We start from the raw sequence: 20400 nt of genomic DNA, 5'->3' as shown, positions 1-20400 counted from the left end.
TGAACTCTGACTACACTACCTCCTGCGATGTGATTCTCCCCTCTGAGAGAAGCAGATCGGATGTACACTCCCACTCCTCCATGCTGAAAATTTATTTATTTACTGGATTTTTTGCAGTTTCTCTGGTATTATAAGTTGTACTAACTCTTCAGTATTGGCCATTGTCCTTAAAACAGGCTCTGAATGAACAAATATTTATATAAGATAGGCGAGTGAACAGTAAACATTGTAACAGAGTCAAATATGTATTCGCCCTTGTTACATTAAATGATAAAGATGCCACTAGTTTTTTCTCTAAATGTAGACTTGAAAAGGAAGAGCAGTTGTCGACGTCAGTATGGCCCAACTCCCTGCAGGGTGCCAGGAAGATTAAAGACAGAGCTTTTAGGCTGCTGCTTCAGGATTGACCATTCAGCCCCTCAAGCTTGTTTCCAATTCAGGTTGGATCATGGCTGATTGGTACTTCCAGTCCATCTGTCCACCTTTGCTCTACATGCCCTGATACCCTGAGCACATAAATAGTTTCCTTCTATCTCTATCAAATCATTGCATCATTTTAAACACCTTGATATGATCACCCACCAATCTTCTATACGCAGGAAATACCTGCCAAATTGTACCCTCCTCCAAGGCCCATCTATCCTTCTGAGGATGCTGTACTGGCAGCAGGCCATGTTTCCTCTGAAAGACCATCCAGGCACAAAAAAATCCCAGTGAGCAGAGGCAGGTAATCCAGAGCAACATCCCCACTCCACCTGCCCTTCTCATTCTGGACCTGTCAATGGCTGTTTTTGCTGGGGCCAGGAGCAGACCCGCAAGAAGCTGCCCTGATTTGCAGCCCCCCCTTCCCCCTCTGTGTTTGGTTGGGCTAAGATTGAAGATCCATCCAGGACCAGAAGGAACAGATTTAAGGTATTTGGCAAAATGCACAAGAGGAGATGGGAAATATTTTTACGCAGTGAGTTGTTGTGATCTGGGATTCACTGCCTGAAAGGGTGGTGGAAACAGGTTCAATAGTAACATTGGAAAGGAAATTGGATTGATAATTGAAAAGGGGAAATTTTCTGGGCTAGGGGAAAAGAGCTGGAGAAGTGGGACTAATTGGGATAGCTCTTTCAAAGAGCCAGCACAGGCATGATGGACTGAATGGTCTCCTGTGCTGTATCATTCTTTGATTCTGTAATTATATGATTAGAAAGTGTTGCTGATTAGAAATGGTTGCTGATTGCATCTGCACAAAGGTTCCAGAGCATTGACTGCGCTGGGACTGAAATGGCAGTAAATTATTTGCCTTCCGTGCAATGTATTAACACCAGGCCCCCACTGACAGAGCTGCAACAGAGACTCCTTGCTTTGTGTGCGGAGTCAGGGAGGAGGTTTTTTTTTTTTACAGACTCCATCAGTCTAACAGCTTTCCCATCATGTCAGGTTTACGGCCCTCCTGAACTGCCGAGGGACTACAGGCCTGTTCACTACTTCCGACCAGTCGTGGCACCAGGGACTGTCAGCACTGCAATGGCGCAGGCACTTGTGGCATCAGTAGGGCAGCTCAGCACCGAGGCGGGTCCAAAGGGCCGGCACCAATTGAACGCAATACGGAGACGAGAGCTGCTTGGAGAAGATGCTCTGCAAGGTACAGGGATCCGCAGCAACTTCAAAAACCATCCTACTAACATGCAGCAAAGTTTATCTTAAGCGCACGAGATCTTTCCAGTCTAACAAAAGAATGAGTTTGCATTTCTACAGCACCATTCATGATCTTAGGATTTCCCAAAGCGCTTTGCAGCCAGTGCCATACTTTTGAAGTGTCGTCGCTGCTGTGACGTAGAAAACATGACAGCCAGTTTCTGCACAGCAAGATTCCACAAACAACGTGGTAACGACCAAACGATGTTGGTCGAGGGATAAATATTTTCCAGTATATGGAGGTGAACTCCCCTGCTCTTCTTTGCAGAGTGGCCACGTGATCTTTTACATTCACCTGAGAAGGCAGATGGGGCCTTGATGTAATGTATCATCTGAAAGACGATGCCTTTGACAGTGCAGCACTCCCTCAATACTGCACTGGGGGTGTCAGCCTGGATTTTGCGCTCAGGGTGGAGAAACCTGCTGGCATTGTCATTTTAACATATGGGCCAGAATTTTTCGCAAGCATCCCACGTCATCACGTGCTCACGATATTTCAGTCAGTGGGCATACATGGGAGTCGGAGCTGCGCCCACCGACAATTAACAGGCCTATTAAGGCCATTAAAGTGCCAATTGAATTAAATTTTTCATTGCCCATCCAACCTTACGGTTGGCGGGCAGGCAAAAAGGCCAAGCGGCCTTTGGATTTTTTAGGAAACCTCATCCACAGTCGGGATGAGGTTTCCAACAGCTATTAACAATGAAATAAAAATGTTAACATTTCACTAATAACAGGACCCTGCTCATGTGACAGTCACATGAGGGGAGGTCTTTTAATATTTTAAGATTCTTTATTTTTAATTTTTTGTATCTTCGTCTCCCTGAGGCAGATCAGTGCCTCAGGGAGCTTTTCTGCACAGACCCGTGTGCATGTACGAGGTTCCCCGCTCGTCCTTAACTGGCCCGCCAGCGTGAAATCACAGCCGTGGCCCGATCGCTGGCGGCAGTCAACTTCCCGACTGCGCCCGCTCACCAACCCCCCCCACCTCGAGCCCGCTCAATGAGGCCAAAATTCTGCCCATGAAGGCTGGGCGTGGTTTTGGGGAACAGCATTAAGCGGCTTGTAGTTTGTTCTGTGGTGTGATTTTGTGTAGCAGAGGGATTATGCTTAGCACACTGTGGCTGTCTCCTCTGATTACATCGCAGGGAGATCTCCATGGTGTGTTGATAGTATGTCAGTTTGGAGCAGTTGTGGATGTGTTGAGTGATTTGAATGCCAGATTCCTAACTTGCGCCGAGTCCTGTTTCCCTATCTCTATGCACGTTGATCTACATTGGCTCCTGTTTCAACGACGTCTTGATTTTAAAATTCTCATCCTTGTTTTAAATCCTTCCATGGCATCACCGCTCCTAATCGCTTTAATCTCCTACAGCCCCACAATTCTTCGAGATCTCTGGCTCATCTAATTCTGGTCTCTTGTGTGCCTCTGATTTTAATAGCACCACCTTTGGTGGCCGTGCCTTTAGCTGCCTCGGCCCTAAGCTCTGGAATTCCCTCCCAAAAGCTCTCTGATTCTTTCTCCTTCTCTAAATCACTCATTCAAAGAGGGAGATATGAATAAGCCTTTGGTTTACTTGGAGTAACTGTAATTATGGATCAATGTCAGATTTTTGTGGGAATGCTCCTGTGAAGTGCTTTAGGGTGTTTTACACCATTCAAGGTGCTATATAAATGTATCATTTTGTTGTTTGTGATGGATGAAGTGATGTGATAAAATTCTGTCATTTATGTCCTGGATGGTTTCTGTGGGCTGAAGGTGAGCAGTAATTGACTCTTCTGTGTCAGCAGGCCCTTGCTCCGTGTTTGAGCTTCTAACTGGAAAAGACAAAGAGAGGCTGAAGGATGTGCAGCAGCAACAGGCTGCAAGCTGCGCTTCTGCTTCCTGGGATTTATCCAGTCGATCCCAGGCCCTGGTCGCGGAGAAGGCCCGGGCTTTACCGCTCACTACACTTGGTGGAGAAAGGGTCAAGGATTCGAGTGAATTTAAACCCTTTCTGAAGAACCCTGAGAAGCAGAAGAGATATGAGGAATATGTGGAGAAGCTTAACTCAGGACAGAACAGTAAGTTACCCAAGATCAGGGTTGTTGCTTTACTGTCTAGTCTGTTACAGTTGGCTTCTGAAACACTGATATCTTTATCCAACAAAAATCAAATGGCAGCTCATCGACCTGAGACATCAACTCTCTCTTCGTAGACGCTGCCTGACATGCTGAGTATTTCTAGCCTTTTCTGTTGTTATTTCAGATTTCCAGCATCCACATTATTTTGCTTTTGTAACTCTGTAACAATCTTAATTTTGAAATTTTCTGTTGATTCCCAGCCTCAAACAGCTTATTTTGGGGGAGAGAGTTCCAGATTTCCACTACCCTTCATGTAAAGCAGTCTTCCATGACGTCACCCTTCAGAGGCCCAGCTCTAAATTTAGGGTTATGTCACCACATGCTGGATACTCCCACCGGAGGAAATAGGTTACACACGAATTAGGAGCAGGAGTAGGCCATTCGGCCCCTCAAGCCTGCTCTGCCATTCAGCAACATCATGGCTGATCTGATGATGACCCCAACTCCACGTTCCGCCGACCTGACAATAACCTTTGACTCCCTCGTTAGTCAAGAATCTATCTACCTCTGCCTTAAAAATATTCGTTGACCCTGCCTTCCTCTCTGGGGAAGAGAGTTCCAAAGATTCATGACCCTCTGAGAGAAAAAAATTCTTCTCATATCCATTTTAAATGGGAAACCCCTTATTTTAAAATTGTGTCCCCTAGTTCTAGTCTCTCCCATAAGGGGGAACATCTTTTGAGCCCTGGCACTGATTCCTGCGGCACTCTACTCGTCACATCTTGCCAACCCAAAAATAACCCACTAATGCCTACTCTCTGTTTCCTGTCAGCTAACCAATCTTCTATCCATGCTAATATGTTACCCCCTGCCCCATGAGCTCTTAATTTGCATAGCAACCTTTGATTTGACGCCTTGTCAAATGCCTTCTGGAAATCTTAAGGACAGCACATCCACAGGTTCCCCTTTATTCAGGTTGCTTGTTACTTCCTCAAATAATTCCATTAGTCAAACATTTCCTTTTCACAAAACCATGTTGACTCTGCCTGACTGTATTGAAATTTTCTAAGTGCCCCGCTATAACCTCCGTAATAATAGATTCCAGCAATTTCCCTATGACAGATGTTAAGCTAACTGGCCTGTAGTTTCCTGCTTCCTGTCTCCCTCCTTTTTTGAATAGATAAGTCACATTTGCTATTTTCCAATCTATGGTTCCTTTGCAGAATCGAGGGAGCTTTGGAAAATTAAAACCAAGGCATCTACTATCTCAGCAGCCACTTTGTTTAAGACCTGAGGATGAAGTCCATCAGGACCTGGGGATTTGTCAGCTTTTAGTTCTAATAATTTTCTCAGTCTCCTTTCTCTGGTGATTGTAACTGTTTTAAGTTCCTCCCTCCCTTTCATCTCCTGATTCAAAATTATTTCTGGGATGTTATTTGTATCCTCTACAATAAAGACAGATGTGAGGCGATGGCATTGTGGTAATGTCATCAGACTAGTAATCCCAGAGGCTCAGGCTGATGCTCTGGGGACATGGGTTCTAATCCCACTAGCTGGTGGAATTTAAATTCAGTTAATTTTAAAAATCTGGAATTGCAAAGTTAGTCTTGTAATAGTGAACATGAAACCATTGTCGCTTTTTGTAAAAACCCATCTGGTTCACTAACGTCCTTTAGGGATAGAAAACCTGCTGTTCTTACCTGGCCTGGCCAACATGTGACTCCAGACCCACAGCAATGTGTTTTGAAATGGCTGAGCAAGCCACTCAGTTGTATCACACCACTACGAAGTCTACAAAAAGGAATGAAACTGGATGGATCATCCAGCATTGACCTGGGCACCGGAAGCGACAACGGCAAGCTGTCAACCCCGTGAAGTCCTCCTTACTAACATCTGGGGGCTAGTGCCAAAATTGGGAGAGCTGTCCCACAGACTAGTCAAGCAACAGCCTGACATAGTCATATTCACAGAATTATACCTTATGTCCCAGACACCACCATCACTACCCGAGTATGTCCTGTCCTACCGGCAGAGATGGCCGGCACAGTGGTATACAGGCGGGAGGGAGGTGCCCTGGGAGTCCTCAACATCGACTCCGGACCCCATGAAATGTCATGGCTTCAGATCAGACATAGGCAAAGAAACCTCCTGCTGATTACCATGTACCTCCCTCCCTCAGCTGATGAATCAGTGCGCCTCCATGTTGAACGCCACATGGAGGAAGCACTGAGGGGCTAGGGCACAGGATGTACTCTGGCTGGGGACTTCAATGTCCATCACTAGGAGTGGCTCAGTATCATCACTACTGACCGAGCCGGCCGAGTCCTGCAGTACATAGCTGCCAGTCTGGGTCTGCGGCAGGTGGTGGAGGGAACCAACAAGATTGAAAAACCTACGAGACCGCATCGTCACCAGCCTACCTGTCACAGATGCATCTGTCCATAACAGTATCAGTAGGAGTGACCACTGCATAGTCCTTATGGAGACAAAGTCCTGCCTTCACATTGAGGATACCCTCCATCATGTTGTGTGACACTATCACCATGCAAAATGGGAATGATTTCGAACAGATCTAGCTACTCAAAACTGGGCATCCATGAGGCACTGTGGGCCATCAGCAGCAGAATTGTATTCAACCACAATCTGTAGCCTAATGGACGGGCACAGCTATCAAACAGGGGATCAATCCTGGTTCAATGAAGAGTGCAGGAGGGCATGCCAGGAGCTGCACCAGGCATACCTAAAAATGAGGTGTCAACCTGGTGAAGCTACAACACAGGATGACTTGTGTGCCAAACAGCGAAAGCAGCAAACGATAGACAGAGCTAAGCAATCCCTAAACCAATGGATCAGATCTAAGCTCTGCAGTCCTGCCATATCCAGTCGTGAATAGTTGTGGACAGTTAAACACCTCACTGGAGGAGGTGACTCTGCAAATATCCCCCATCCTCAATGATGGGGGTGCCCGGCGCACCAGTGTAAAAGATAAGGCTGAAGCATTCACAGCAATCTTCAGCCAAAAGTGCCGAGTGGATGATTCATCTCTGCCACCTCCGGAGGTCCCCAGCATCACAGATGCCAGTCTTCAACCAATTCGATTCACTCCACGTGATATCAAGAAAGGGCTGAAGGCACTGGATACTGCAAAGGGATTGGGACCTGACAACATTCCAGCAATAATATTGAAGACGTGTGATCGAGAACTTGCCGTGCCCTTAACCAAGCTGTTCCAATATAACTACAACACTGGCATCTACCCGGCAATGTGGAAAATTGCCCAGGGATGTCCTGTCCACAAGAAGCAGGACAAATCCAACCTAGAAAATTACCGTCCTGTCAGTCTATTCTTGATCATCAGCAAAATGTTGAACGGGGTCGTCAACAGTGTTACCAAGCGACGCTTGCTCAGCAATAACCTGCTCACCGACACTCAGTTTGGATTCCACCAGGGCCACCCAGCTCCTGACCTCATTACACCCTTAGTCCAAACATGGACAAAAGAGCTGAACTCACGAAGTGAGATGAGAGGAACTACCCTTGGCATCAAGGCAACACTCGACCCAGTGTGACATCAAGCAGTCATCACAAAACTGAAGTCAATGGGAATCGGGCGGAAACTCTCCACTGGTTGGAGTCGTACTTTGTACAAAAGAAGATGGTTGTGGTTGTTGGAGGTCAGTCATCTCGGTCCCAGGACATCACTGCAGGAATTCCTCGGGATAGTGTCCTAGGCCCAACCATCTTCAACTGCTTCGTCAATGACCTTCCTTCTTTTATAAGGTCAGAAGTGCCCATATGCAGCAAGACCTAGACAACATTCAGGCTAGGGCTGACAAGTGGCAAGTAACTTTTGTGCCACACAACTGCCAGGCAATGACCATGTCCAACAAGAGGGAATCCAACCATCTCCATCTTGACATTCAGTGGCATTACCATCACTGAATCCCCCACTATCAACACCCTGGGAATTATCATTGACCAGAAACTGAACTGGACTATAATAATAATAATGCTCTCTTGCCCACGTATCCATCCTTGGCCTGCTGCAATGTTCCAGTGAAGCTTAACGCAAACTGGAGGAACAGCACCTCATCTTCCGACTAGGCACTTTACAGCCTTCCGGACTGAATATTGAGTTCAACAATTTTAGATCATGAACTCTCTCTTCCATCCCCACCCCCTTTCCGTTTCTTCCCCCTCCTTTTTGTTTTTTCCAATAATTTATATAGATTTTTCTTTTCCCACCTATTTCCATTATTCTTAAATGCATTTCCACCCATCGTTTTATTTCTACCTTTTAGCCTTTTTAGTATTCCTTCCCCCCCACCCCACCCCCACTCGGGCTATCTGTACCTTGTTTGTCCTGCTTTCTACCCTTAATTAGCACATTCTTTTAGATAATATCACCACCTTCAACATCTCTTTGTCCTTTTGTCTGTGACATCTTTTAGTTATCTCCACCTATTACTGGCTTCTTGTCCCAACAACCCCCCTACCCGCCCTTAAACTAGCTTATATTTCACCCCTTTCCTATTTTTACTTAGTTCTGTTGAAGGATCATGAGGACTTGAAATGTCAACTGTGCTCTTCTCCACAGATGCTGCCAGATCTGCTGAGTTTTTCCAGGTATTTCTGTTTCTGTTTTTGTACTGAACTGGACTAGCCATATAAATACTGTGGCTACAAGAGCAGGTCAGAGGCTGGGAATTCTGTGGAGAGTAACTCACCTCCTGACTCCCCAAAGTCTGTCCCATCTAGAAGGTGCAGGTCAGGATTGTGATGGAATACTCTCTCCTTGCCTGAATGAGTGCAGCTCCAACAACACAAGAGGCTTGAGAACACCAAGGACAAAGCAGCCCATTTGATTGGCACCCCATCCACTACCTTAAACATTCACTTGCCCCACCATCAATGCACAGTAGCAGCAGTGTGTACCATCTACAAGATGCACTGCAGCAACTCACCAAGGCTCCTTCAACAGCACCTTCCAAACCTGTGACCTCTATCACCAAGAAGGACAAGGGCAGGCAGATGCATGAGAACACCACCACCTACAAGTCCCAACCCATCCCTGACTTGGAAATATATCACCGTTCCTTCACTGTTGCTGGGTCAAAATCCTGGAACTCCCTCACTAACAGCACTGTGGGTGTACCTACACCAGTGGACTACAGCATTTCAAGAAGGCAGCTCACCACCAGCACCTCGAGGGCGATTAGGGATGGGCAGTTGAAAATGCTGGCCTAGCCAGCGATTGCCATGTCCGTGAAAGAGTACATTTTTTAAAGTATATCTGCTCAATTCTTTATTAATTCCCCCAACTCTCTCTGGAGGACCAACACTCACTTTACTTTTTTCTTTTTTAAATACCTGCAGAAACTCTTAGTATCTGTTTTTATACTTCTTGTTAGCTTTCTTTCATACTCTTAATTTCTCTCTCCTTATTAATCTTTTAGTCATTCTTTGCTTTTCATTATACTCTGTCCAGTCTTCTGACCTGCCATTCATTTTTGAGGAATCATATGCTTTTTCTTTCAATTTGATACTATCTTTAACTTTCTTAGTTAGCCATGAATGGCATCTCCTTCCCTTAAAGTCTTTCTTTCTCACTGGAATGTATCTTTTCTGAGTATTCTGAAATACCTTATTATGTGTCTGCCACTGCATCTCTATCGACCTATCCCAGAAACTACTTTAACCAGCTCTGGCTTCATGCCCTCATAATTGGCCTTATTTAAAATAACATTTAGATCCATTCTTCTTTCCCTCAAACTGAATGTGAAATTCAATCATATTATGATCACTGCTACCTTCATTATGAGGTCATTAATTAATCCCGTCTCTTTGTACATTACCAGATCTAGTATAGCCTTTGCTCTGGCTGTAGAATGTGCTGCTCTTAAAAACTGTCTTGAAAACACTCAGTGTACTCATCATCCGGGCTACCTTTGCCAATCTGATTTGTCCAATCTATATATAAATTAAAACCGCCCATGATTATTGCCGTACCTTTCTCACAAGCCCCCATTTATTTCTTCCTGCATACCCCATCCTACAGTGTGGTTACTGTAGGCAGACCTATAAACTACTCCCACAAGTGACTTCCTACCTTTACTATTTCTCATCTCTACCCAAACTGATTCTACATCTTGATCTTTAGAACTAAGGTCATCTCTCTCTGTTGTACCAATGTCATCTTTAATTAACAGAAACACAGAGCTACCCCCTCCGCCTCTTCCTAGCTTCCTGTCCTTCCTAAATGTCATGAACCCTTGAATATTCCGGTCTCAGTCCTTGTCATCACGCAGTCGTGTCTCTATTATGGCTATCAGATCATACATATGTCTATCCTATGTACTCCTTTAATCGTTTTAAATACCTCGATTAGATCACCCCTTAATCTTCTTACTGGAGGGAATACAAGCCTTGTCTATGCAACCCGCCTTTGTAATTTCACCTTTTTAGCTCTGGTATTGTCTGACCCTCTTAGATGCCCTGGCCAGCAGCCTGGATCCCAACATGACAGAATGGGAGCGAGACCGGGAACAGTACGAGTTTAGCCGTGCAGCCATGTTGTATCGTTCCACCAGCAACTCACTATCATCCCGCTTTACACGCGCCAAGTTTGCTGAGGCCACAGACAAGGTGGAAGTGCCTGAGGAACAGGAGGTACGGTAATGCTGAACCCGAGGGTTGACCAGGAGGGAATGGGTCATAGGTCACAACAGAAAGTGCCCAAATTGCACACTTCACTGCTATTGATTTAAAGAAAGATGTTATGTTGTAACCATCCACGTTTCCTTCATGCCTGAGGATGTAGTACCTGTCACTTTAAAAATGTTATTTCATTGCTAAGTGCATGACATACTTCAAAGTCTGCAGGTGAAAGTGAGTAAATCCACTATCCGTCATACTGAGTCATACAGACTGGGAGTGATCGGGATCACCGTGTGTCATACTGAGTAATACAGACTGGGAGTGATCGGGATCACCGTGTGTCATACTGAGTCATACAGACTGGGAGTGATCGGGATCACCGTGTGTCATACTGAGTAATACAGACTGGGAGTGATCGGGATCACCGTGTGTCATACTGAGCTGTACAGACTGGGAGTGATCAGGATCACCGTGTGTCATACTGAGTAATACAGACTGGGAGTGATCAGGATCACCGTGTGTCATACTGAGTAATACAGACTGGGAGTGATCAGGATCACCGTGTGTCATACTGAGTAATACAGACTGGGAGTGATCAGGATCACCGTGTGTCATACTGAGTAATACAGACTGGGAGTGATCAGGATCACCGTGTGTCATACTGAGTCATACAGACTGGGAGTGATCAGGATCACCGTGTGTCATACTGAGTAATACAGACTGGGAGTGATCAGGATCACCGTGTGTCATACTGAGTCATACAGACTGGGAGTGATCGGGATCACCGTGTGTCATACTGAGTCATACAGACTGGGAGTGATCGGGATCACTGTGTGTCATACTGAGTCATACAGACTGGGAGTGATCGGGATCACCATCTGTCATACTGAGTCATACAGACTGGGTGTGATCGGGATCACTGTGTGTCATACTGAGCTGTACAGACTGGGAGTGATCGGGATCACCGTGTTTCATACTGAGCTGTACAGACTGGGAGTGATCAGGATCACCGTGTGTCATACTGAGTAATACAGACTGGGAGTGATCAGGATCACCGTGTTTCATACTGAGTAATACAGACTGGGAGTGATCGGGATCACCGTGTGTCATACTGAGTAATACAGACTGGGAGTGATCAGGATCACCGTGTGTCATACTGAGTAATACAGACTGGGAGTGATCAGGATCACCGTGTGTCATACTGAGTAATACAGACTGGGAGTGATCGGGATCACCGTGTGTCATACTGAATCGTACAGACTGGGAGTGATCGGGATCACCGTGTGTCATACTGAGTAATACAGACTGGGAGTGATCAGGATCACCGTGTGTCATACTGAGTCATACAGACTGGGAGTGATCGGGATCACCATCTGTCATACTGAGTCATACAGACTGGGAGTGATCGGGATCACCGTGTGTCATACTGAATCGTACAGACTGGGAGTGATCGGGATCACCGTGTGTCATACTGAGTAATACAGACTGGGAGTGATCAGGATCACCGTGTGTCATACTGAGTCATACAGACTGGGAGTGATCGGGATCACCATCTGTCATACTGAGTCATACAGACTGGGAGTGATCGGGATCACCATCTGTCATACTGAGTCATACAGACTGGGAGTGATCGGGATCACCATCTGTCATACTGAGTCATACAGACTGGGAGTGATCAGGATCACCGTGTTTCATACTGAGTAATACAGACTGGGAGTGATCGGGATCACCGTGTGTCATACTGAGTAATACAGACTGGGAGTGATCAGGATCACCGTGTGTCATACTGAGTAATACAGACTGGGAGTGATCAGGATCACCGTGTGTCATACTGAGTCATACAGACTGGGAGTGATCAGGATCACCGTGTGTCATACTGAGTAATACAGACTGGGAGTGATCGGAATCACCATGTGTCATACTGAGTAATACAGACTGGGAGTGATCGGGATCGCTGTGTGTTATACTGAGTCATACAGACTGGGAGTGATCGGGATCACTGTGTGTCATACTGAGTAATACAGACTGGGAGTGATCGGGATCACCGTGTGTCATACTGAGTAATACAGACTGGGAGTGATCGGGATCACCGTGTGTCACACTGAGTCATACAGACTGGGAGTGATCGGGATCACCGTGTGTCATACTGAGCTGTACAGACTGGGAGTGATCGGGATCACCGTGTGTCATACTGAGTCGTACAGACTGGCAGTGATCGGGATCACCGTGTGTCATACTGAATCGTACAGACTGGGAGTGATCGGGATCACCGTGTGTCATACTGAGTCATACAGACTGGGAGTGATCGGGATCTGCTCTCTATCTTTACCGAGCCAGTTGATCACAATTAGTGCGGCGATAAAATAATCATCAAAAAGGTCTCAGACTCATTTCTTTAGTATTCACTTCCCCCAGGGAGTCCCATCCTATCCCAAGCCTTTGTTTCCCTCTGGAGACAGGGTTGTCTTGTATTTTGTATCCCCTGCAGTGATGGTCTGAATCACCCAGCAACCCAGGTGCTGACTGCTTTCCTCTCCCTCTCCTCTCTGCATAGAGTGACATCAATGATAAAGAGTCTGCAGTGAAAATGAAGATGTTCGGGCGTCTCACCAGGGACAAGTTCGAGTGGCATCCAGAGAAACTTCTCTGCAAACGATTCAATGTTCCCGATCCCTACCCAGGGTACGTACAAAAGCAGGAATCAGTCTCTCACTCTGGCTACATATAGTGTACAGGATTCAGTCTCTCACTCTGGCTACATACAGTGTACAGGATTCAGTCTCTCACTCTGGCTACATACAGCGTACAGGATTCAGTCTCTCACTCTGGCTACATACAGTGTACAGGATTCAGTCTCTCACTCTGGCTACATACAGTGTACAGGATTCAGTCTCTCACTCTGGCTACATACAGTGTACAGGATTCAGTCTCTCACCCTGGCTACATACAGTGTACAGGATTCAGTCTCTCACCCTGGCTACATACAGTGTACAGGATTCAGTCTCTCACCCTGGCTACATACAGTGTACAGGATTCAGTCTCTCACCCTGGCTACATACAGTGTACAGGATTCGGTCTCTCACCCTGGTTACATACAGTGTACAGGATTCAGTCTCTCACCCTGGTTACATACAGTGTACAGGATTCAGTCTCTCACTCGGGCTACATACAGTGTACAGGATTCAGTCTCTCACTCTGGCTACATACAGTGTACAGGATTCAGTCTCTCACTCTGGCTACATACAGTGTACAGGATTCAGTCTCTCACTCTGACTACATACAGTGTACAGGATTCAGTCTCTCATTCTGACTACATATAGTGTACAGGATTCAGTCTTTCATTCTGACTACATATAGTGTACAGGATTCAGTCTCTCACTCTGGCTACATACTGTGTACAGAATTCAGTCTTTCACTCTGGCTACATACAGTGTACAGAATTCAGTCTCTCACTCTGGCTGCATATAGTGTACAGAATTCAGTCTCTCACTCTGGCTACATACAGTGTACTGAATTCAGTCTCTCACTCTGGCTACATACAGTGTACAGGATTCAGTCTCTCACTCTGGCTACATACAGCGTACAGGATTCAGTCTCTCACTCTGGCTACATACAGTGTACAGGATTCAGTCTCTCACTCTGGCTACATACAGTGTACAGGATTCAGTCTCTCACTCTGGCTACATACAGTGTACAGGATTCAGTCTCTCACTCTGGCTACATACAGTGTACAGGATTCAGTCTCTCACTCTGGCTACATACAGTGTACAGGATACAGTCTCTCACTCTGGCTACATACAGTGTATAGGATTCAGTCTCTCACTCTGGCTACATACAGTGTACAGGATTCAGTCTCTCACTTTGGCTACATACAGTGTACAGGATTCAGTCTCTCTCTCTGGCCACATACAGTGTACAGGATTCAGTCTCTCACTCTGGCTACATACAGTGTACAGGATTCAGTCTCTCACTCTGGCTACATACAGTGTACAGGATTCAGTCTCTCATTCTGACTACATACAGTGTACAGGATTCAGTCTCTCACTCTGGCTACATACAGTGTACAGGATTCAGTCTCTCACTCTGGCTACATACTGTGTACAGAATTCAGTCTTTCACTCTGGCTACATACAGTGTACAGAATTCAGTCTCTCACTCTGGCTGCATATAGTGTACAGGATTCAGTCTCACTCTGACTACATACAGTGTACAGGATTCAGTCTCTCACTCTGACTACATACAGTGTACAGGATTCAGTCTCTCACTCTGGGATATGCTATGTGTAGGATTCTGTCTCATTTTGAGTATATACACTGTACAGGATTTGGTCTCACACTCTGGCTACACAATGTGTACAGAAGTCAGTCTTGCTCTCTGGGATATGCTGTGTACAGGATTCAGTCTCTCACTCTGGGATATGCTGTGTACAGGATTCAGTCTCTCACTCTGGGATATGCTGTGTACAGGATTCTGTGACCCAACTTTTAGGTGCTCCAAGTTGTAACAACATCTTGAGTATCTCAAGATAGTTTCATAGGATGATTTACTTTTTAGTGGGATGATTACTATTGTGCTAGAAAACAGCAGGATCCCATAGCAACAATGATGTGACTGAGCTCCTGCCTGAGTGTGGAACTTTGGCCAAGTCACTGGGAGAAGTGTTTACTTTTTGAATAATGGTTCATTCAGCTGGATGTCGAGGGATATACAGGATTGAATAAAGAGAAAAAGGGAGGCTTATGGCAGATACCGAGGGCTCAGAACAGCAGAAGCCCTAGAGGAGAATAGAATGTGTAGGGGGAACTTACAAAGAAAATTAGGAGAGCAAAAAGGGGGCATGAAAAAACATTGGCAGGTAAAATACAGGAAAATCCAAAGTTATTTTACAAGTACATTAAGAGTAAGAGGAAAAACTAGGGAAAGAGTAGGGCCCATTAAGGATCATAGTGGTAATTTGTGTGTGGAGCCGGAAGATGTAGGTAGGGTTCTAAATGAATACTTTGTGTCGGTGTTCACAAGTGAGAGGGACAAAATGGGTACGGAAATCAGGTAGAAGGACTGTGATATAATTAAAGAAATTAGCGTAGAAAGGGAGGAGACTCTAATTGGTCTGGCAGGCTTAAAAGTAGATAAATCTCCAGGCCCAGATGAAATGTGCCCTAATCTGTTGAGTGAGACAAGGGAGGATATAGCAGGGGCGCTGGCAATAATTTTCAATACCTCTCTGGCCACAGGAGAGGTGCCAGAGGACTGGAGGACAGCCAATGTGGTACCGTTATTCAAGAAGGGAGGAAGGGATAAACCAGGGAACTACAGGCCAGTCAGTCTAACCTCAGTGGTGGGGAAACTATTGGAAGCAATTCTGAGGGACAGAACTAATCTACACTTGGAGAGGCAGGGATTAATCAAGGACAGTTAGCATGGTTTTGTTAAGGGGAGGTCATGTTGACCAATTTGATTGAATTTTTCGAAGAAGTGACCAGGTGTGTAGATGAGGGCAATGCATTTTACATAGTCTACTTGGACTTCAGCAAGGCTTTTGATAAGGTCCTGCATGGGACACTGATAACAAAGGTAAGAGCCCATGGGATCCAAGGCAATTTGGCAAATTGGATCCAGAATTGGCTGAGTGGCAGGAAGCAGAGGGTGATGGTCAAGGGGTGTTTTTGTTCTGGACGCCTGTGTCCAGTGGGGTTCCACAGGGATCGGTGTTGCGTCCCTTGCTGTTTGTGGTACATATAAATGATTTAGACTTGAATTTAGGAGGGTTGATCAGTAAGTTCGCTGATGACACAAAAATTGGTGGGGTGGTAAATAGTGAGGAGGATAGCCTTAGATTACAGGAAGATAAAGGGAAAAGCAGATTTTAGTAAAATAAGGCAGGATCTGGCCAAGGTAGACTGGGAACAGCTACTTGTGGGGAAATCTATAGAGGAGCAGTGAGGGGTGTTCAAAAAGGAAATGGGGAGGGTTCAGGTTCAACATGTTCCCTCTAGGATGATAGGAAGGAGTAACAAGCCCAGAGAACCATGGATGACCAGAGATATTCAGGATACGATGAGATGGAAAAGAGAGGCTTTTAGCAGGTACAAGGGGAGCAAATCAGCAGAGGCATTAGTGGAGTTTAGAAAGTGCAGGGTGGAGTTTAAGAAAGCAATTAGGAGAGCAAAGGGGATATGAGAAAGCTCTGGCTGGTAAAAATAGGGAAAATCCCAAGGTATTCTATAAGTATATCAATGGGAAGAAGACAACCAGGGAAAAAGTAGGGCTTATAAAGGACCAAGGGGGCATTCTATGGGTGGAGCCAGAGGACATCGCTAGAGTGTTGAATGAATACTTCACATCCGTCTTCACCCAAGAGAATGAGGATGAAGGTATCGAACTCGGGGAGAGAGACTGCGAGGTTCTTCAGCAAATTGATATAGGGAGTGACAAGGTATTGGCAGGCTTAAAAGTGGACAAATCTCCAGGTCCGAATGCTTTGTGTCCCAGACTGCTGAGGGAGGCAAGAGAGGAGATCGCAGGGGTTCTGACCCAAATTTTTAATTCCTCTCTGGCCACGGGGTAGGTGACAGAGGACTGGAGAACAGCTAATGTGGTTCCGCTATTTAAGAAGGGTTGTAGAGATAAGCCATGGAACTACAGGCCAGTGAGTCTCACGTCAGTGGTAGGGAAACTACTGGAGAAAATTCTGAAGGAGAAAATCTATCTCCACTTGGAGAGGCAAGGTTTGATCAGGGATAGTCAGCATGGCTTTGTCAGAGGGAGGTCCTGCCTAACAAATTTGATTGAATGTTTTGAGGAGGTGACCAGATGTGTAGATGAGGGTAGTGCAGTTGATGTAGTTTATATGGATTTCAGCAAAGCCTTTGACAAGGTCCCACATGGGAGACTTATAAAGAAGGCAAATGCACATGGGATACAGGGTAATTTGATAAGGTGGATTCAAAATTGGTTTAGTTGTAGGAGGCAGAGGGTGATGACAGAAGGATGCTTTAGTGACTGGAAGCCAGTGTCCAGTGGGCATACCACAGGATCTGTGCTCGGTCCCCTATTATTTATCATTTATATAAATGATATAGATGACTATGTGGGGGGTAGGATTAGTAAGTTTGTGAATGACACAAAGATTGGCCGGGTGGTTGACAGTGAGGTTGAGTGTCTTGGGCTACAGGAAGATATAGACGGGATGGTCAAATAGGCAGATAAGTGGCAGATGGAATTTAACCCTGAAAAGTATGAGGTGATACACTTTGTAAGGAGTAATTTGACAAGGAAGTATTCAATGAACGGCATGACACTAGGAAGTTCTGAGGAACGAAGGGACCTTGGCGTGTGTGTCCATAGATCTCTGAAGGCAGAGGAGCATGTTAGTGGGGTGGTGAAAAAGGCATATGGGACACTTGCCTTTATCAATCGAGGCATAGATTACAAAAGTAGGGAGGTCATGTTGGAGTTGTATAGAACCTTGGTGAGGCCAGAGCTGGAGTACTGTGTGCAGTTCTGGTCGCCACATTATAGGAAGGATGTGATTGCACTGGAGGGGGTGCAGAGGAGATTCACCAGGATGTTGCCTGGGATGAAACATTTAAGTTATGAAGAGAGGTTTGATAGACTTGGGTTGTTTTCATTGGAGCAGAGAAAACTGAGGGGCGACCTGATCGAAGTGTACAAGATTATGAGGGGCATGGACAGGGTGGATAGGGAGCAGCTGTTCCCCTTAGTTGAAGGGTCAGTCACAAGGGGACATAAGTTCAAGATGAGGGGCAGGAGGTTTAGGGGGGATGTGAGGAAAAACCTTTTTACCCAGAGGGTGGTGACGGTCTGGAATGCGCTGCCTGGGAGGGTGGTGGAGGCGGGTTGCCTCACATTCTTTAAAAAGTACCTGGATGAGCACTTGGCACGTCATAACATTCAAGGCTATGGGCCAAGTGCTGGTAAATGGGATTAGGTAGGTAGGTCAGGTGTTTCTCATGTGCTGGTGCAGACTCGATAGGCCGAAGGGCCTCTTCTGCACTGTGAGATTCTGTGATATAGACGGGCTGGTCAGATGGGCTGATCAGCGGCAAATGTAATTTAATCCGGATAAGTGTGAGGTGATGCACTGGGGTAGGACAAACAAGGCACATATAAACATGATAAATGATAGGACCCTGGGAAGTACCGAGGATCAGTGGAACCTTGGTGTGCATGTCCACCGGTCCCTTAAGGTAGCGGGACAGGTAGATAAGGTGGTTAAGAAAGCATGTGGGATACTTGCCTTTATTAGCCGAGGCATAGAATATAAGAGTAGGGAGGTTATGCCGGAACTGTATAAAATGCTGGAACTGTATAAAACACTGGTTAAGTCGCAGCTAGAGTATTGCGTGCAGTTCTGGAATCTGCATTATAGGAAGGATGTGATTGCACTAGAGAGAGTGCAGAGGAGATTTACCAGGATGTTGCCTGGGCTGGAGAATTTAATTTATGAGGAGAGATTGGGTAGATTGGGGTTATTTTCCCTGGAGCAGAGGAGATTGAGGGGGGACATGATTGAGGTGTATAAAATTATGAGGGGCATAGATAGGGTAGACAGGAAGGAACTTTTCCCCTTGGTGGAGGGATCAATAACCTGGGAGCATAGATTTAAGGTAAGGGGCAGGAGGTTTAGAGGGGATGTGAGGAAGAATTTTTTCACCCAGAGGGTGATGGGAATCTGGAACTCTCTGCCTGAAAGGGTGGTTGAGGCAGAAACCGTCATAACATTTAAGTATTTGGATGTGCACTTGCGATGCCATGGCATTCAAGGCTATGGGCCTAGTGCTGGAAAATGGGATTAGAATAGTTAGGTACTTGTTAAACCGGCACAGACTCGATGGGCCAAAGGGCCTTTTTCTGTTCTCTGACTCTCTCCATCCAGCTGAAGCATTACAGCTAGTATATTGGAGCCCAGATTTAGCATCTCATTGGAAGGAATTTATCTCTGGCAATGCAACACTCTCTCTATCCTGCATTGTCAAACTCCATCCAACGTGAGATTTAAACCCACAATCTTCTCATTCTAAGTTAAGAGTAGTGAAAAGTTGATAAATTAGAATAAAGTTGCCTCAAGAACAGTGGGGTTATATGTTAGGTATAGGCATTGGAACGTGCTGCTGTCTTGTTTGCCTGGGTGAGCTATTGCTTATCATATCGCTTTGTTCCTTTAACTTCGAGCTGCCCCCGAGTTTTACAATTTGTTTTCTTTTTCATTCTCTAGGTCAACAAAGTCTGGGCTCCTCAAGGTTAAACGGGACAAATATTCTGTGTTTAACTTTTTGACCGTCCCCACAGCTCCTACACCCAGTGGAATAGAAACAAAAAGGGAAAGTGTACAACATGACAGTAAGTCCGGCTCTTATAAAATAAGCCCCCTGCCAGTGAGTGCACCACTGGCTTGAGCCCCCGCCTCTGCCAGTGAGCGCACCACTGGATTGAGCCCCCCCCCCACCAGTGAGTGCAACACTGGATTGAGCCCCCCTTGCCAGTGAGTGTACCACTTGATTGAGGCACCCCCTCCCCCCACCCTGGCCCTCCCGGCCAGTGAGTGCACCACTGGATTGAGTCCACCCCTACCCCCCACCCCCCCTGCCAGTGCGTGCACCACTGGATTGAGTCCACCCCTACCCCATCCCCCCCACCCCCCACCCCCCCCAGCCAGTGAGTGCACCACTGGATTGAGCCCCCCCTGCCAGTGAGTGCACCACTATATTGAGTTCCCTGCCAGTGTACCTCATTGGATTAAGCCCCCTGCCAGTGGGTGTGCGCCTCACTGGATTAAGCCCCCCTACCAATGGACGTGCATCTCACTGGATTAAGCCCCCTGCCAGTGAGCAGGGTCAGCTCAGCTGTGGTGCCTCCCACAGACAGTCAGCTGATCTGCACTGACTGGTTTCATGCCACGGTGACTTGCGTAAAGTACCAGCCAATAACCAGCACCAGAGATTATTAAATTGTTACTGCAGCAAGTGTCAG

General features: G+C 46.1%; 1 protein-coding gene across 3 annotated transcripts in view; it reads left to right on the top strand.

Annotated features, from left to right (window-relative positions):
• The window catches only part of gpatch1 (G patch domain containing 1), a 56305-nt gene that overhangs the window by 19200 nt on the left and 16705 nt on the right, over positions 1 to 20400 (top strand). For 2 of the 3 annotated variants that reach the window (XM_041192443.1, XM_041192441.1), the window contains exons 10-14: positions 1429 to 1633; positions 3475 to 3750; positions 10241 to 10419; positions 12962 to 13089; positions 19646 to 19770. In XM_041192443.1, coding sequence (XP_041048377.1) covers positions 1429 to 1633; positions 3475 to 3750; positions 10241 to 10419; positions 12962 to 13089; positions 19646 to 19770 — 913 coding nt within the window. The remainder of the gene's footprint in view (positions 1 to 1428; positions 1634 to 3474; positions 3751 to 10240; positions 10420 to 12961; positions 13090 to 19645; positions 19771 to 20400) is intronic. The other variant, XM_041192442.1, reaches the window with a different exon arrangement.

The sequence above is a fragment of the Carcharodon carcharias genome, chromosome 7, assembly GCF_017639515.1.
Source record: "Carcharodon carcharias isolate sCarCar2 chromosome 7, sCarCar2.pri, whole genome shotgun sequence".
Taxonomy (NCBI): Eukaryota; Metazoa; Chordata; class Chondrichthyes; order Lamniformes; family Lamnidae; genus Carcharodon; species Carcharodon carcharias.
Note: the sequence above shows the minus strand (reverse complement) of the source record. Positions and strands in the feature narration are given on the sequence as shown.